Source organism: Saimiri boliviensis, chromosome 13, assembly GCF_048565385.1.
Source record: "Saimiri boliviensis isolate mSaiBol1 chromosome 13, mSaiBol1.pri, whole genome shotgun sequence".
Classification (NCBI taxonomy): Eukaryota; Metazoa; Chordata; class Mammalia; order Primates; family Cebidae; genus Saimiri; species Saimiri boliviensis.
In genome coordinates, this window is record NC_133461.1 from 68,440,457 (window position 1) to 68,459,614 (window position 19,158).

Sequence of the window (19,158 nt, forward strand, 5' to 3'; positions counted from 1 at the left end):
ATATTTGCAAGCAGTGTACTGGGGAAATTGAAGGCTTTAAAGCCACAGTCTCTGTCCCTGCACCCGGCTTTCCGCCCTCAGTTACTGTGACCCAAGATCAAAGCCACCTTGGTTTTTTTAATTGCCGCAACTGCGGCTCCAGGTGGTGGTGACTGCACAGCCACTGCGGCACTGTCCGCAGCTGCGCGCCGGGCTCAGACGGCAATATTTACGGTACAGAATACCCGCCCGCGCGACGGTATTTACGGTAACGGGAACCACCCTGCGCGGCAGTATTTACGGTAACGAAAGCCAAGCCAGGCAGCTGTATTTACGGTAGCGAGGGCAGGACCGGCCGCGGCACTTACGGAAACGGGGGCCGGGCTCGCGGAGGCCGGTCGGCTCTGCCCGCTCTGGGCGTTATCAAGTGATCTCTAGCCAAGTCGGCCGCCACCTCCTGAACTCAGCGAAAAATGCAAAATGGCCCTCTGGGGTAGTGAGGGGCCGTGCCCCTCGGCCCGGGCCCGCCGCACCCCCTTTTCGCAGCTGGCGGCCAGCAGCGCCGAACGGGGTCCGGGTGCAGCGCCCTCCCGCCCCTCCTCAGCGGCGCCAGCCTGAACCGGGCGCGGGAACCAGGCCGCTCTCGGCGACCAACCTGCCCTAGTCCCGCGCTCCCTGCTCGGTGCCGCGCCCACATGGGTCTGTGCTACAGTCTGCGGCCGCTGCTTTTCGGGGACCCCGGGGACGACCCCTGCGCGGCCTCGGAGCTGCCGGTGGAGGACGCGCAGCCCGCTCCGGCCCCGGCCCCGGCCCTGGCCCTAGTCCGGGCGGCCGCAGAGGACACGGCCCGGACCCCGCTCCCTCGCGGCGGCGGCGGGAGCCTGGCGTGCGCACGGCCCAAAGCGGGCAAGCAGAAGGAGAAGCGGCGGCGCACCGAACAGCTGAGCGCCGAGGAGCGCGAGGCGGCTAAGGAGGCAAGGAAAGTGAGCCGGGGCATCGACCGCATGCTGCGCGAGCAGAAGCGCGACCTGCAGCAGACGCACCGGCTCCTGCTGCTCGGTAGGTCCCGGCCGCGCGGCCGGCGGATGCCCCGGGGACAGCGCTCCGGGGCCGCGGGGTCGGCGGGGATCGGGGAGCGGCGACGGGAGGGGCTCCTGAATCCTGGGACTGGCGGCGGGCGCGGACGGGCTACGGAGCGTTTACACTGTGGGCAGAGTGGTTCCGCTGACCTAGCCGGGAGCACACGGCCGGCTGATTCTGATCTTCTCGGTGCCTCGAGCTTTCTGCAGCTCGCTCGCTCTAATTAATAAGCCTCTCTGGGAAGTCTACCCCTCGATTGATCGCCTTCCACAGGGTCTAATCCCCGGGGATGTCTACCCAACCCTCTCGCTTCCTGCCACACGAGGAAGCTGGCACTTTGTTTTGAGAACACGGATGAAAGGAGATTTATAAAGCCTTTTAGCTTGGCCGCAAAGCTTTTATTCCAATCACGGTGTTGTGGGTGGGTGTGGCCTGCCTTTTGAGAAAGAACTTGAGCTGCACTTGCGTTTTACTGTGGAAGCTCAACCCCGGCACTAGGAGGTTTGCTCCGCTTGAGGACCAGCAGCACGAGAGGGTGGCGAGCCCCAGCGTCCTGGCTCTGTAACTGCGTGCGCGAGGGCGGGCGCAGAATCCCACCGTTTTCAAGGAACCAAATGCTTTCTCTCCTAGTAGTATTTTTCAGAGCTTAGCTATAGCAGGTACGTGTGCTCCTACGAGTTACAGAAAACATGGGTCTACGTGCTCTACCGAAAAATGGGGGGGGGGGGGCATTATTTCCTGATAGTACTTGTTGCCTTTTAAATTTTAAGACAAAATAATAATAATTGGGCTTTTGATCCCAATTTTGTGAGATATAAGGAATAATAGATGTTCAGGTCTGTGCTCTCTTTTATGCCTGGGAAAAGGAGCTATTCCATGACTTTAGCAAGATGCCTGCTTATAAGTGAATGCAACTTTCATTTATGATCTAGAATACAATAAATAATGAGTTTGAGAGGACTTGCCCACTGCAAGAATGAATAATTTAAAACAACATAAACCTAGCTGTTGTACCTGGTGAAATATCTGATTTCTAAAGCAAAGGGAAATGGTTTTGAAGACACAACAAAAAAACAGTAAATACGCAGATTATCTCAACAGGGACGCGGGCTGAGCAGCAGCAGAGCTGTCCCCTCCAGTGCTCACCTCCAGAATATGCAGAGCACGTGTTTCCAGAGGTCTGAGAATACAGAAGTGGAACTTTAAAATTTCATACCTTGTTAAACCATTATTGGTGTGTGAGAGCAAAATAAGTCTTCAGATATGCAAGTACTCAAAGTATACCCACACCCACATATTTATCTGGAAAGAAACAACAACAAAAATAGAGACAGAACGGTGGCTCATGCCTGTAATCCCAGCACTTTGGGAGGCTGAGGCTGGTGGATCACTTGATCTCATGAGTTCATCAGCATCGTAAAGTGATGGAATTTCAGGCCTGAACCACCATGCCCAGCCTGGAAAGACATTAATTAGAAATTATTCCAGCCAAAATTTTTTAAATGCATGAAATTAAAATAATTCAAAAGGGGAGAATCTTTTTAAAGGGAGAGAGAATTGTCATCTCAAGAAACTAGCAAAGAAGAATAAGACAAATAGGATGCGGAGTTATGAGAATATACTGTTGTTTTGATGTCATTATACAGTTGAACATAATTTTAAAATAACAAAAAGATATGGGAAGCAGAAAATGCTTTATATATAGTAAAAATAATTAGACTGTGAATCTGAAAAACAATGGGACTAGATATGGTCCGAAGAAGAGAATGGTGAGCTCTAAAGAGTCAGCTTCTTATAACACCTTTGAATGTACTATTTGAAGACATCATCTCATAGCCTCATAGAGTTTATATATCAGCACCATATCTGAAGTGACATCAAATCAAATGACTCACTCTATATGCTGCTTTTCCCAGATTTTCGGGGAAAGTGTATTGTATCCTCCACCCAAGGATATCTACACTAAAACACATACTGTTGACATTGTTTATTAGATTTTATATAGATTTGAGTTAAATACACAAAGCTTCTTGATTTTATTAGGCTTTAAAATAGATTTAGCTGGAAATTTTTTAGCCAGAAACATGACTTATTGACCATTAATATCCTTAGATGATTGCTTCTGCTGCCATTGTGTTTAACAGCCATATATTCTTGCTCACTGACCCCATTCATTTGTTTATTTTGAAAATGTGCACTGAGAGATGGGCATTGGATTCAGAGACCTCAGACTCAGTTCCGGAAGGTGCACTTGCTCCAGCAGTGTCCTTTCTTTCTTTTTTTATCCCCGCCCCACTCCCCAGCACTTTAGGATGCTGAGGTGGGCAGATCACTTGAGGCCCAGAGTTCAAGACCAGTATGGGCAACGTAGTGAGACTTTGTCTCCAATTTTTTTTTTTTTTGACACTTTGAGACAAAAGGTCTCATTTTGTCACTCAGGCTGGAATGCAGGGGTGTGATCACAGCTCACTGCAGCCTGGACCTCCTGAGCTCAAGCAATCCTCCTGCCTCAGCCCCCAAGTAGCTGGGACTACTGGTGTATGCCACCACAGTTGGCTAACTTTTGTATTTTATGTAGAGATGGGGTTGCACCATGTTACTCAGGCTGGTCTTGGACTCCTGAGATCAAGTGATCCACCCATCTCAGCCTCCCAAAGTGCTGGGATTACAGGTGTGGGCCATTGTGTCCAGTCAAGTGCCCTTTGTCACCCCAGCCCCGCTAGTTTAAGGTGAGTCCCGTCTCCCATCATGATGAGTCCTCAAGGAGACCTTTCCAGAGTCCTCCAGTGGAAATGCCATTGTTTCTTCTTCATCTTTCATTGACTGTGTTCACCACCTTCCTACTGGGGAAGGGTCACCACGTTCCACCCAACCACCCCTTTAATATGATTCTTTTCCCAGATTGTTATTCAAATTTTAAATGCTCGACTATAGATAGGATTTGTGTTTTTTACTTTTTTCAATTATTTCTTATTATCGTTTGTGTATTTCCTATTTCTCTGTCTGGAATACATCTTTTAAGAAGGAAGCAATCTCTTTAGGACATTTGCTGGTTTTCTTTTGTATCAGAATGCTGGCATGATTTTAATCTGTGTCTTTAGGTGCTCTGAGAGGAGTTGCCTGGTGCACACATGCTCACATGCACACACACACACACACACAAAACACAGAAGGAAAGTTCTTCACTCTGGGGTTTTGATGACTTCTTTCCAAGTAAATGTCTCTTTCTTAATGAATGCAGAAGTGACCAAGAAAAGACAATGGTTTTAGAGTTCTGCAGCAGCCTTGAGCTCATCCTTATTAACTTGCTGGTTTCATTTTTTGCCACAGCCTCCTGTAGCACCATGGCTTTCAAAATCAAAAGAAATCCCAATATTCTGGCTATTCCTTAACGTTTCTGAACTCACAAAAGCATGACACATCCTCACAGCCTTAAAGAGAATGCAGTGAGGTTGTTGCGTTTAAGTCAAAACTTCTATGTTGTATAACTTGTTATAAACTGTTATATCAATGATACTAACTAAAATTTGATAGACTGGGAACTGCCTTTGTTTACGAGAAGCCTAATTTCATCCCAGGGATTTAGCTAATTCTTTCACCTAGCAAAACACCAGCTCAGAGCACTCTGTCAAAAATGCTCTCTTGGACTTGCCAACCCTCTCATGTTTATTCACATGATGAGTACTGGCCCTGAAAACAGAGTGAAGCTGTTGTAGCTCCTGGTGCATAGGTGTGTCACTGGAATATATGAGCATTTTATGAACACTTCTTTCAACATTTGGGGATATCCTATGATCCAGTAAAAGATGCAGAGGGGCGTGTGTGATGGATAGAGCATGGCACCAGAGTCAGACAGACCTTATCCAAGGCCCTTAGCACCTGTATCCTTCAGTTACACAAACTTAGGTAGACCCCCCTACAGCTTCAGTTTCCATCTCAGTGATAATCCCAATGCCACTGGCATAGAGAGGAATAAATGAAGTTAACTGAAATGATGCTTATAAATTCACATAATGAGATAACACATCCTAGCAAAGCACATCCAGCCCCAGGTGCACACAGCCCACTGTGCGAGCCAGGATGAAGCCCAGGCAGGCTGGCCTTGCCCAACATCATTAGCCAGTGGCTACAAGGCCAGCTGGAGGCAGGTGCAACAGTCCAGTCAAGAGATGTGAGGAGGCTGGGTGTGGTGGCACACACCTGCAATACTAGCATTTCGGGGGTCTGAGGTGGGCGGATCACCTGAGGTCAGGAGTTTGAGACCAACCTGGCCAACATGGTGAAACCCCATCTCTACTAAAAATACAAAAATTAGCTGGGCGTGGTAGCGGGTGCCTGTAATCCTAGCTACTCCAGAGGCTGAAGTGGGAGGATCACTTGAACCCAGGAGGTAGAGATTGCAGTGGGTCAAGATCATGCCATTGCACTCCAGCCTGGGAGACAGAGCAAGACTGAGTCTCAGAAAAAAAAAAAAAGAGAGAGAGAGAGAGAGAGATGAGGAGGCGACCTCAGTCAGATGCAGTGACAATGACAGGAGGGGCAGGCATGTCTGTGTGTGGGAGCAAAATGGAATCTCAGGTACCTGGTGGCTGATGAGATGGAGGGAAAGAAGAACATCTGGATGAAGGAATGTCACTGAACCCTTCAGCAAAATGGTGAGGACATTCTCTGAGTGAGGAATTTAAGAGGAAGAAGCAGACGGAGGGAGAAGAGAACAGTGAGCTCCTGTCTAGATGTGCTGAGACTGAGGGGCCTTAGGTGTGCAGCAGCCAGTGGCTGGAGAGCAGCTGAGCATTTGCCATTGGTCTCAGGGAGGCTGCAGAGCCAGAGATGGATGTGTCACCCGAGTCATTAGTGCACTGGCCAGGTTGGACAGACCACCTGGGGAGCACATGCCACCCAGAGAGTACACGTCACCCGGGGAGGACATGCAGAGTGAGAAGGGAAATGAGGAGGGCCCAGGATGGAAGGACTCCAGCCTTTCAAAGGAGGCTGGAAGGAGAAGAGTACAAAGAATGACAGACGGCCGGGAGCAGCCAAGAAAGGAAGAGGTTTGGGGGGGAAGGCAGTGGCCAGCAGTGTCAGTCGGAAGCTCAGGGATAAGGAGGGCTGAGAAGGAATCCACTGGGTGTGCAGGTTCATAGCCTGGCAGGTGCAGAAGAAGGGCCAGGAAGACACCAAAGCAGCGACGGTGCCGCTCTTGGGAGGACTTTGCTGCTAGAGGATAAACAGATGTGCCTACTCCTGCACCCTGTGCCATCCAGGAAACAGCCAGGAAGGTGACGGAGGAGACTGGAATGGTGAATGCTCCTGGGTGGGTGAAGAGAAGAGGGCAGGAGAGAAACTGCTGATCTTTGTTTTCCGGCTATGTGTCTGCTTTCTAAACACTCAGCCTCAGCTCCTCCAGTACAAGTGACTTTCCCTGTTAAGGGTGTCAGACTCATGTGTCATTTAGAGTGGAATTCTTTAGTGGCAAGCAGGTTTTTCAGTTGAGTTCAGACCACAAAACCTAGCTAATTCGGGTATCTAGCTAATTTGATTAGTCTATGAAAAGTTTCCAAAGATGAGCATTTTCAAAGATAAGACCTAACTCCAAGGGCCAAAATCAACTGATGATATTGAAAGTGATAATCAGAAGTTCTCCCAAACCCCACTGCATAAATCCAAATAAGGAGCCCTAGATCATTATTTCTCTATCCTCACAGCACCCAGGATAACTTACTTTGAGTCTACATTTATTTATTTTTATTCGTATTGATTTATTTTGTGGGGACAGAATCTCTCTCTGTTGCCCAGGCTGGAGTACAATGGTGCCATCTTGGCTCACTGCAACCTCTGACTCCCAGGTTCAAGTGATTCTCTTGCCACAGCCTCTCAAGTAGCTGGAGTCACAGGTGCCCCCTATCACAGCCAGCTTTTTTTTTTTTTTTTTTTTAGTAAAGATGGTTTTCACCATGTTGGACAGGCTTATCTTGAACTTCTGACTTCTGGTGATCCGCCTGCCTCGGCTTCCCAATGTGCTGGGATTACAGGCATAAGCCACTATTTTATTTAAAAATAAATTTATTATTATTTAGTTGTTGGGCTTTGTTTTGGTGGGTTTTTTTTTTGTTGTTGTTGTTGTTATAGGGTTTTTTTGGGGGGGTGGGTGTGGTTTTAAGCTGAAACCAACTCTTGTTGGTTTCAGAAAAACAGAAAATCACCTTCTGTCAGCTGAAGCAGTGACGCGCTAAGTATGTTTAGGGGTCAAGTGAAAACTATCCCGTTTTTTCAGAATTCCCTTGCTAGGGATGGACAGACAGCACACAGAGGACTTCCAGGGCGGGGCAACTGCTCTGTATGATTCCATAAGAGTGGACAGTGTCACCACATACTTGTCCAACCACAGAATGTACAACACCAAGAGGGAATCCTAGTGTAATGCTTCCAGCCCTGTGGACTCTGGGTGGCAGTGATGCATTAGAGTGGGTTCATGGACTGCAGCCCTCTGTAAGGGACGCTGCTGGTGGGGAGGCCAGGCATGTGGGGAAAGGGAGTACATGGCAGTTGTACTCTGTACCATCCTCTCAATTTTGCTGTGAACCTAAAACTGCTCCAAATAATAGGCTTTTTGTTTTAGTCTGTTACTAAGAAAAGAGGTCAGTGAAGTATTTTGTCCTTGAATTAGGATCCCAAGAGGAGGAGCTGGTGGAGAAGAATAGGCTAGCACAGTGGCCAGAGCAGACGGGTGTAGGGTTCTTCTAATGAGCCCGTCTAGGGGCCACAAGCTGATGGCCCTACTCTTGAAAAGCACAGGTCAGTTAACCACAGCAGGAAAGATAGCAGCCCATTATTGAAAGCTGTGGTTTATAAATAAAAAAAGCATCATTTAAAGACTTTTTCAACTGCATTTCTGGGGTTAAATTATTCTCAGCAAAGAAAGTCCTCTAGACATGCATTGAAGTGTCAGTACCTCCCTAGAGAAGGGAGGGGCACACACATGCCACCCCTGCAGGCCACTTGGCTTGGCTTGGCCCTGTGTCCCATCCTGCAAGGCTGCCCCACGTCTGCCTCGTCAGGAGGAATCATGGGATTGTTGACCCGCTGTTAGCAGGTGTTACACTAATTGCCACTGAAGCCGCGAGTTAGGAAAGCTGCCCAACAGAATCTTCAAGGGTTAGACAGCTCTCTTCAACGCTTCCTGCTGTGATTTCATTTGCCGCTCTGGGAAAATGTTATTTAGTGAGAGGCAGGTCAACCTGCCAACTGATGAAGGATTGAGGAAGACAGTAAACACACTGTGACATCCTCTTTCTCTAATCTTAGCAGAAGAACCTTGGAGAAGGTGTAGGTCGCATCGCTACGTTTTGGATTAATGCCCACTTGGTGTGTTCTGTAGTTGAAGTGAATTTTCCTTCTGAGGAAGTGAACTTCTCCCAGGAAAAGCATAAGAAGAGAATATTTTGACATAAACAGGAAAATAAGGCATGATAGTACCCACACTTTAAGTCACAAGGGAAAAGTTCCCTTTATTCATCAAATCCCTTATATTACTCACCAGCTGCAAACATTTGCACCTCTGCCAGGGTCTGCTCTGTGCCAGGTTCTTCTCTGGGCAATGTGGAGATTCCATGAGGCAGAGATCATAGCCCCAGCCCTGGAACAGTTCACTGTGTCGTTGAAGAGAAAGGACAAGGACCTAAGAGAAAAATACCAGTCTGAGCCTGCGCGTGCTCGGAGACAAATGGCAACAGTGTGGGTCAAGAACGTGATTCCAGGGATTCACATGGAAACCTCTCAATAATATCACAGGCATCTCCTGCCTTAGGGTATTTTATGAGTTGAGAGGAACAGAGGAGGTAGGAACTTGATCGTTTAATGTTGATGTTTGCACATAAATGCATAATGCTGGCCAGGCAGCGCAGTGGCTCACGCCCGTAATCCTAACACTTTGGGAGGCCGAGGTGGGCAGATAACTTGAGGTCAGAAGTTCGAGACCAACCTGGCCAACATGGTGAAACCCCATCTCTGCTAAAAATACAAAAATTAGCCAGGCATGGTGGTGGGTACCTGTAATCCCAGCTACTCAGGAGGCTGAAACAGGAGGTTGCAGTGAGCCGAGAGTGCACCATTGCACTTCAGCCTAGGTGACAGAGCAACACTGTCTCAAATAATAGTAATCATCATCATAAAAGCAGAATGCTGTTGTTGATCCTGGGTGCAAACTATGAGCAGAAGCAGCTGTGAAATCTGTTCCAAGTTTGCACCTGGCAGCTAGTTTCCTGTTCATCAAGGAGCTGCTGAAAGAACCCAGAAGCACCCACAGCTCCCAGAATGTAGCAGCAACCTAGAGTGATTACCTGATGGAATTGATGCTTCAAGAAAATGAAGAAAGTTTGAGCAACAGTGTGCAGTGCTATCAAACAGAAAGGAAACTGCTCCTTTTATCTCCAGCCATCAAAGTGCTCCACAAGTCAATATTAGAAGCTGTATTTTATAGATTGCATCATCACAGGAGGTTGGAGGTTGTCTATAAATCAGCATGAAGAAAAAAAATGAAAAGTCTTTTGTACCCCCCAAGAAATCCACTCATTGTGAACTTCAAGTGCTGTTTGTTATTTAATCAAAACCACTGACCACATTAAGGCAATGAACACTCTGTTCATTTACTACTGCTGTAAGAACAACATCAGATTTTTTTAAAGCTGTGATTAAAGTGGGTGTTTTTTTTTTTTTTTTTTTTTTTTTTTAGTTGTGGTTAAAGTGTTTAAAACTTTTGGAGGAGGGAGCAGATAACTAATTCAGAATCCAGCCATCAGCTACTCTCCCCTGTACAGTCTGTAGGACATTTTTGGCAGTGGAGTTCTAAATTAACTCTTCTTATCTGGATGGGAAGAGAATCACTGAAAGGAAGGTGGATAAAAAGCCACAAAAGGGAACCTTTAATTTGGCTGCAGAGAAGCAGTTGTGTTTTACAGGTACTTTGGGAGCATCTAGAGAGTATGATTTGGAGTCTGCTGGCCAGGAGGCCACAGGAGAAACACAGGTCAGCGCCAGAATCATAGAGCACACATTTGCCTCGACCCCAGCTGCATTTTCTTTTCTGGGAAAATATCAGCCACTGGAATTAGGCCAGACATAGAAATCTGTAGACATAAAGCTCGCCAGCAAAACAAGACTCAGAATGGCCAGAGTGGCCCCAGGAAGGAGTCAGTACCAAGCAAGAGGCAAGTGCTGATCCCAGAGCCAGCCTCCTTCTCCCCAGTCACCCTCAGAGGCTGGTGTAGACAAACTACAAGCCCACAGCTATCCTAGTGAGGAAGCCCAGAACAAGGCCCAAGCCAGCATAGCCCAGAGAGTGAGAATACGCCACAGATAAATCAGCGTCTTGATTTGTAGAGCAACCTGTCTGTTGAGAAGGACATCAGTAGTGCTGTGTTATGGGCTTCTATTTGTTTATTCAGTAGCAATTATAGCAATTACTGACATCAGTGGCACATCTGCCACATCCCAGGTTCTGTCAGGTATCAGTCTACAAACTGGAGCTGTCTCTGGAGCTGTCCTGTGTGCTCAGGAGCTTATGACCTTGTGAGGGAGACAAAGGCATCAACCAGCCATTGTAGCACAGCATAAAATACATCCATGCAGGCACAGAAAATGGTGGGAGCAGCCCGCCCCAGTGAGAAGCGGAGGAGGGACAGAGGAGGAGGGCAGCAACATCCGAGAGCCCTCCCACTGGAAAAAGTATTTTATAGCTGAGTGTGGTGGCTCACTCTTGTAATCCCAGCACTTTGGGAGGCTGAGGTGGCAGATCACTTGAAGTCAGGAATTCCAGACCATCCTGGCCAGCACAATGAAACCCTACCTCTACTACAAATACAGTACAAAAATTAGCTGGGCATGGTGGCACATGCCTGTAGTCCCAGCAACTCAGGAGCCCGAGGCAGGAGAATCACTTGAACCCAGGAGGTGGAGGTTACAATGAGCCAAGATCGCGCTACTGCACTCCAGCCTGAGCAAGATTCCGTCTCAAAAAAAAAAAAAAAATCATATTTGTAGAGTATTTTTCTGTTCTTAAAATCGACAAGTTTGTGAAACCCCTCATTTTGAGAGGCTCATTGGAAAGCAGCAGGTGCCACATAGAGCAAATGAAAAACAAAACACTCCGCACATTGTGCATAGTTTTGTCGAAATTCCTACATCTGCTTTAAGTCTACTTTGTTTAAAATCCATTTAGAATATGCTCTAATTGATTTATGTAACCTATAAAGAAGTGTCCTTCTTTTTTAAGAAAATAAAGAAATGTGTTATTATAGGTTTTCATTGTACAAAGAAATTCAATGTGCTGAAAAGAGCCAATAAAATACGAAGAAAATAGTGCCAGTTAAGAAACAGTTACGTGACTCTTTATCTGTGAAATTATTTTAACTGGTACTTTGTTTTAGAATTACTTTTTAATGTAACAGCCTCCTGAACATAGCTATTTGATAAGTGCTGCGTGGAACTAAAAAGTATGCCGAGCTATGGTTGATCCAATAGACTTCTCTGTGTCTAATGGAGGATGGTATTTAACATTCAGATCCATTTCCCTCTTTTGCTCTAATGACGTTTTTTCAGAAGTAATGCTCTCCACCCTTGGGCTCCGGTATAATAATGTAATGAGCTTGGAACGGGGGATAGGAAGCCCAGTGTCAATGGGCACACACACACACACACACACACACACACACACACACACACATTCTTTGTGGCTGTGTTAACCCTTGCTGCCTGGGGACAGATGGAGGCAGGCCGCACCCCGGTCTGTGGCCTTGGAAGAAAAGCATCTTCGTTCTGCTGGTGGTGTTCAGCCTCAGCCTTTCCCTTCACCTAAATTCCTACAGGTTACCCTAACTGCAAATAGGATAAATCACTTTTAATTAGTTATAGCTCAAATGTTCATCTAGGAAAATAGAGGATAGGTTTCTAGAGTAATGGCAAAATCCTGTTATCAACCCACAATACACAGAAAGCAGCACTGGTGTTCTTCAGTGGAGCCCGAACTTTGTGGGCCCCACAGTGAGTCACACCCTTCTGCACTCCCTGATCACACAGTGTCAGGGTCACACCACAAAACACATCGTGGATCACACATGTGGATTATACCCCAAGTCACAGTCTGGATCACGCAGTGTATTTGGAATTACGGCTTGGAATGCCAGGAACAGTATTCCCACTCCCTACCACACAGTCACCCAGGCCTCTAGAGCAGGCCTTCCATTTAACCCTTTGCTGTGACTTCACTATGCCCTGAGCAGCCCAAGGCGCAGCTTATGGCCCAGGGTCTTTGGGCTGAAAGTGGGAATAGTGAGGAATGGGCCTAGGATGATCAGTGAGTAGTAATGATAAGCACCCGCCTCTGTAATATGTGTCCCAACTCCTGCTAACCCACAGGCACAGAGGGAGAGGAGCTCAGTTGTCTGGCCCACTTCCTGGCTCCCTCCCCAGTTTCCAGACCCAGCCACGAAGCCTACTCCGGGGTCTTTGGACTCCATCTCTTGCATTTTGCCTCCATTCTTCCTTAGTATCAGTATTTCCTTTTAATTTCTCCTTATCAAAGCTTGCTCTTACCCAAAACACTTTACTTCTTCCTGTGAAATTATTAATGGAGGTGAAGGTTAAGTCCATTACCAAATTTTTTTTAATTTAACTGCTTTTTTGAGATATAATTGAAATGCGTACAGAGAACAGCACATATTATAAAGTATACAATTTGGTTAGTTTTGACATGTGTATACACCCAAGAGCATATCCATCGCCTCTGAAAGTTTCCTCTTGCCTCTTTGAGTTGATTTATTTATTTTTATCACAGTGAGAACACTTAACATGAGATCTACCCTCTTAAAAAATTTTTAGGTACAATACCGTACTGTTCTATACGGGGACAATGTTGTACAGCAGAGCTCTACAACTTAATCATCTTGTGTGTCTGAAATGTTATACCCATTGAATAGCAACTCTCCACTTCCCTATCCGCTAAACCCTAGAAATGACCATGCTACTCTCTGCTTCTGTGAGTTTGACTATTACGGATCCTCATATAAATGGAATCACACAGTATTTCTCCTTCCATAAGTGGCTTAACTTAGCATACTGTCCTCCAGGTTTGTCCATGTTGTTGCCTCTGGCAGCATTCCCTACTTTTTTAAGGCTGAATAATATTCCATTGTATGTACATTCCACATTTTCTTTCTTTATTCACCCGCCAGTGGACATTTAGGTTGCTTCAGTATCTTGGCTATTGTGAAAAACGCTGCAGCAAACATAAGAGTGCAGCTATCTCCTGGAGATTCCGATTTCAGTTCTTTTGAATGTATACGGAGAAGTGGAATGGCTGGATTTTACGGTAATTCTTTTTATTTTTTTAAGGAATTTTCATACTGTTTTCCATAGCAGCTATGCCATTTTACATTCCCACCAGCAGTGTACAAGGGTTTCAGTTTCTCATCTTTGCCAACACTTGCTAACTTTTGTCTTTTTGATAGTGGCCATCCTAAAAGGTGTGAGGTAATATCTCAGTACAGTTTTTATTTGCCATTTTCCTCATGATTAATAACATTGAGCTTTTCATATACCTGTTGGACATTTCTATGTCTTTTTTTTTTTTTTTTTTCTGAGACAGAGTCTTTCTCTGTTGCCCAAGCTGGAGTGCAGTGGCACGATCTTGGCTCATTGCAACCTTTGCCTCCTGAGTTCAGGCGATTCTCCTGCCCCAGCCTCCTGAGTGGCTGGGATTGCAGGCATCTGCCAGTATGCCTGGCTAAATTTTGTATTTTTAATAGAAACAGGGTTTCACCATGTTAGCAGGCTGGTCTCAAACTCCTGACCTCAAGTGATCTGCCCACCTCAGCCTTTCAAAGTGCTGGGATTACAGTCTATGTCTTCTTTAAGAAAAGTCTATTCGTGTCATTAGCCCATTTTTTAATCTGGATATTTGGTTTTGATTTTTTCTTCTTCTTTTTTTTTGCTATTGGGGTGTGGGAGTTCTTTATATATTTTAGAGATTATCCCCCTATCAGATATACGCATGTCTCAGAGATATTACAGGTTCAGTTCCAAACCACCACAATAAAGTTAATATGGAAAGAAAGTGAGTCACATGAATTTTTTTGTTTCTCAGTGCATATAAAAGTTGTGTTTATACTAGACTGTATCTATTAAGTGTGCGATCGCATCATGTTAAAAATATACACACCTTAATTTAAAAATACTTTATTGCTAAAAATGCTAATGATCATCTGAGCCCTCAGTAAGTCCAGATCTCTTTGCTGGTGAAAAGTCTTGCCTTGATATTGGTGGCTGCTGACTGATCAGGGTGGTGGTTGCTAAAAGCAATTTCTTAAGACTAAGACAACAATGAAGTTTATCACATCAGTTAACTCTTCCTTTCATGAAACATTTCTCTGCAGCATGTGATGCTTTTGATAGCATTCTACTCATAGGAGAACTTTCAGAATCGGGGTCAATCCTCTCAAACATGCTGCTTTATCAGCTAAGTTTGTAGAATATTCCAAGTGTTTTGTAACAGTTTCAACAATGTTCACAGCGTCTTCACCAGGATTAGATTCCACCTCAAGAAAACACTTTTTTTGCTCATAAGAAGCAACTCATCACCCATTAAAGTTTTATCATGATATTACAGCAATTTACTCATATATTTGGACTCCACTTTTAATTCCAGTTCTCTTGCTGTTTCTACCACATCTGCAGTTACATTCTTTACTAAAGTCTTGAACCCCCTCAAAGCATTCCTGAGGGTTGCAATCAACTTCTTCCAAATTCCTGTTGACGATGCTATTTTGACCTTCTCCCAGGAATCATGGGTGCTCATAATGGCATCTAGAATTATGAATCCTTGCCAGGTTTTTTGTTGTTGTTGTTGTTGTTTTGTTGTTGTTGTTGTTGTTGTTTGAGACACGGTCTCACTCTGTCTGGCTGGAGTGTGATGTTATGATCATGGCTCACTGCAGCCTCAACCTCCCAGGCTCAAATGATTCTCCTGCCTCAGCCTCCCAAGTAACTGAGACTACAAGCGTGTGCCACCATGCTTGGCTAATCCAGAGGCTTTCAATTTGCTTTGCTCAGGTCTATTAGAGCAATCACTGTCTCTGGCACCTATAGCTCTATGAAACATATTTCTGAAATAGTAAGACTGCAAAGTAAAAATTACTGCTTGATCCATGGGCTAAAGAATGGATGTTTTGTTAGCAGGCATAAAAACAACATTAACCTCCTTGTACATCTCTGTCAGAGCTCTTGGGTGACCAGGTGCATTGTCGGTAAGCAGTAATAGTTTGAAAATAATCTTTTTTTTCTGATCAATAGGTCCCAACAGTGGGCTTAAAATATTCGGTAAACGGTAATGTAAATAGATGTGCTGTCATCAGGCTCTGTTTTTCCATTGATCGAGAACAAGCAGAGCAGATTTAGCCTAATTCATGAGGGACCTAGGATTTTCAGATGAGCATTGATTTCAACTTAAAGTCACTAGCTGCGTTAGCACCTAACAGGAAGGCAGCCTGTCCTTTGAAACTGTGAAGCCAGGGATTGACTTTTCCTCTTTACTTATGAAAGTCATGGGTAGCATTTTCTTCCCAAAGAAAGCTGTTCCACCTACATTGAAAACTGTTGTTTAGTGTAGCCACCTTCATCAGTGATCTTAGCTAGATCTTCTGGATAACTTGCTGCAGCTTCTATATTAGCATTTGCTGCCTTACCTTATACTTGGATGTTACAGAGACAGCTTTTTTCCTTAAACCTCATAAATCAACCTCTGCTAGCTTCTAGCTTTTCTTCTGCAGCTTCCTCGCCTCTCTCAACCTTCTTGGAATTGAAAACAGCTAGGGGCTTGCTCTGGCTTAGGCTTTGGCTTAGGGAATGCTGTGACTGGTTTAATCATCTGTCCAGACCACTGACACTTTCTTCATTTCAGCAATGTGGCTATTTCACTTTATCATTCATTTGTTCACTGGAGTAGCACTTTTAATTTCCTTCAAGAACTTTCTCTTGGCATTCACAACGTGGCTGTTTGGCACAAGAGACCTAACTTTTGGCCTGTCTTGGCTTTTGACAGGCTTTCCTCAATAAGCTTAATCATTTCTAGCTTTGTATTTAAAGTGAGAAACTCTTCCTTCCGCTTGAACCCTTAGAGGCCATTGTAGGATTATTAAATGGCCTAATTTCAATACTGTTGTGTCTCAGGGAATAGGGAGGACCCAGGAGAGGGAGAGAGATGGGGGAATGGCTGGTCTATACAGCAGTCAGAACACATACATCATTTATTGATTGAGTTTGCCATTTTATATTGGTGCTGTATGTGACACCTCAAAACAACTGCAATAGTACCATCCAAGATCCCTTATCATACACAGGTCATTTTAACAGATATATTTGAAATATTACAAAGATTACCAAAATGTAACACAAAGACACAAAGTGAGCACATGCTGTTGGAAAAATGGTGCTGATAGACATCTTCAACACATGGTTACCACAAACCTGAAACTTATTAAAAATTAGTAAATTTGTATCAATGCAATGTCTGCAAAACACAATGAAGTGAAACACAATAAAACAAGGTACGCCTTTATGTGGTTTACACATATTTTCTCCCATTCCATAGGTTGCATCTTCATTCTGTTGATTGTTTCCTTTGCTATGTAGAAGCCCCTCAGTTTGATGTCATCTCACTTGCCAGTTTTGTCATTGTTGCCTGTGCTGTTGGTGTCATGTCCTAGAAATTATTGCCAAGATCAATTAAAGTCAAGAAATTTTTTTTCCTGTATTTTCTTTCAGTGGTTTTACAGTTTCAGATCTTACAATTATGTCTTTACTCCATTTTGATTTATTTTTTTGTGTGTAGTATAAGATAAAGGTCCAACTTCAATCTTTTGCATGTGCATATACAGTTTTCCCAACACCATTTGTTGCAGGAACTATCATTTCCCCATTTGGTATTCTTGGAACTCAGCTGACTCTTCCCTTGGTTTATGTATCTGTCTTTATGCCAGTACCATACTCTTTTAATTATTGTAGCTGTGTAGTATGTTTTGAAATCAGGAAATGTGATGCTTCTAGCTTTGTTCTTTGTCCTCAAGATTACTTTGTCTACTTGGAGTCCTTTGTGTTTTCTTGTGAATATTAGGGCCATTTTTTTCTATTTTTGTTAAAAAAAAAAAGTAATTAGGATTTATGTGCATGATGATTGCATTAAATCAGTAGGTAGCTTTGGGTAGTATGCACATTTTAACAATATAAATCTTCCAATTCATGAATACGTTTTTTTTTCATTTATTTATATCTTCTTTCATTTCTTATATCACTGTTTTGTATACAGGTTTTCAGTATAAAGGTCTTTCTTCTTCTTGGTGAATTCCTAAGTGTTCTGTTATTTTTGATGTTGTTATAAATGAGATTGTTTTTTAATTTCATTTTCAGATAGTTCATTGTGTATAAAACTACAACTGATTTTTTTTAAACAGTCTGACTCTCTCCCCCAGGCTAGAGTGCAGTGGCACAATCTTGGCTCACTACAACCTCCACCTCCTGAGTTCAAGCAATTCTCCTGCCTCAGCCTCCCAAGTAGCTGGGACTACAGGTGCACAGCACACACACCCAACTAATTCTTGTATTTTTAGTAGAGAAAGGGTTTCACCATATTGGCCAGGATGGGCTGCACCTTGTGATCTGCCCACCTCAGCCTCCCAAAGTGCTGGAATTACAGGCATGAGTCACCATGCCCAGACTGCAACTGATTTTATGCATCGATTTTGTATCCTGTAACTTTGCTGAATTCATTTATTCTAATCATTTTTTGGTGACATTTTTAGATTTTTCTATGTATAAGATCAAGCCATCTGCAAGCAGATAATTTTACTACTTCTTTCTAATTTGATGCCTTTTATTTCTTTTTCTTGCCTAAGTGCTTCAGCTAGGACTTCCTGTGGTATGCTGTAGAGAAGTGATGATAGTGGGCATCCTTGCCTCGTTCCTAATCCTAGAGGAAAAGCTTTTGCTTTTTCACCATTAAATATAATATTAGCTGTGGGCGTTTCACATATAGCCTTAATTATAGTCAGGTAAATTCCTTCTATACCTAGTTTATTGAGAGTGTTTAATCATGAAATGGTGTTGAATTTTGTTAAATGCCTTTTCTGTATCTATTGAGATGACTATTATTTTTATCCTACTCTGTTAATGTGGTGTATTACATTAATTGATTGACATATGTTGAATCATCCTTGCATTTCAGGGATAAATCCCACTTGATCACAGTGCTGTTGAATTCAGTTTGCTAATACTTTATCAAGGATTTTTTCATTTGTGGACATCAGGAATATTAGCCTATAGTTTCTTTTCTTGTAGTATTTTAATCTGACTTTTGTGGCAGTATACACTGGCTTCATAAAATGAGTTTGGAAGTGTTCCATTTATATTACTGATGACACAGTTTACATTTTTTTATGTTGTGTATTCTTTAGCACATTTTTATATAGTTAGTGTTAATACTTTGTTTTTTAACTTTTAAGTTAAAATCAAAATTATTTACATACCAACATTACAGTATTCTTTATTTGTCTACATATTTACTTTTACAAATGAGCTCTATACTTTCATATTCTTTCTTGTTCGCTGTTTAGTGTTCTTTCATTTCAACTTGAACAACTCTCCTTAGCATTTTTTGGATATCATATATGGTGGTGATGAATACCCTCAACTCTTTTTTTTTTTTTGAGATGGAGTTTCGCTCTTGTTACCCAGGCTGGAGTGCAATGGCGCGATCTCGGCTCACCGCAACCTCCGCCTCCTGGGTTCAGGCAATTCTCCTGCCTCAGCCTCCTGAGTAGCTGGGATTACAGGCTCTCTCCTTCTTTTTTGGAGGATAATTTTACCAGGTATAGTGTTCTTTGGTTGCCACTTTTTTCTTTTAGAACTTTGAACCTATTATCTCACTTCTTACTGACCTGAAAAATGTTTGCTAAGAAATCTGCCAGTAGTCTTATGAAAGCTCCCTTGTACATGACAAGTTGCTTTTCTCTTACTGCTCTCAAAATTATTTGTCTTTGACTTTTGACAATTTGA

The 19,158-nt window shown here is 43.9% G+C and overlaps 1 protein-coding gene across 1 annotated transcript in view; it reads left to right on the forward strand.

The window, feature by feature from the left end:
* Positions 1–320: 320 nt before the first annotated feature.
* GNAL (G protein subunit alpha L) overlaps positions 321–19,158 on the forward strand; it is a 193,066-nt gene continuing 174,228 nt past the window's right edge. Inside the window, exon 1 of the mRNA XM_003924858.4 lies at positions 321–1,038. Within this exon, the coding sequence (XP_003924907.1) occupies positions 675–1,038 (364 nt within the window). The 5' untranslated portion in view covers positions 321–674. The remainder of the gene's footprint in view (positions 1,039–19,158) is intronic.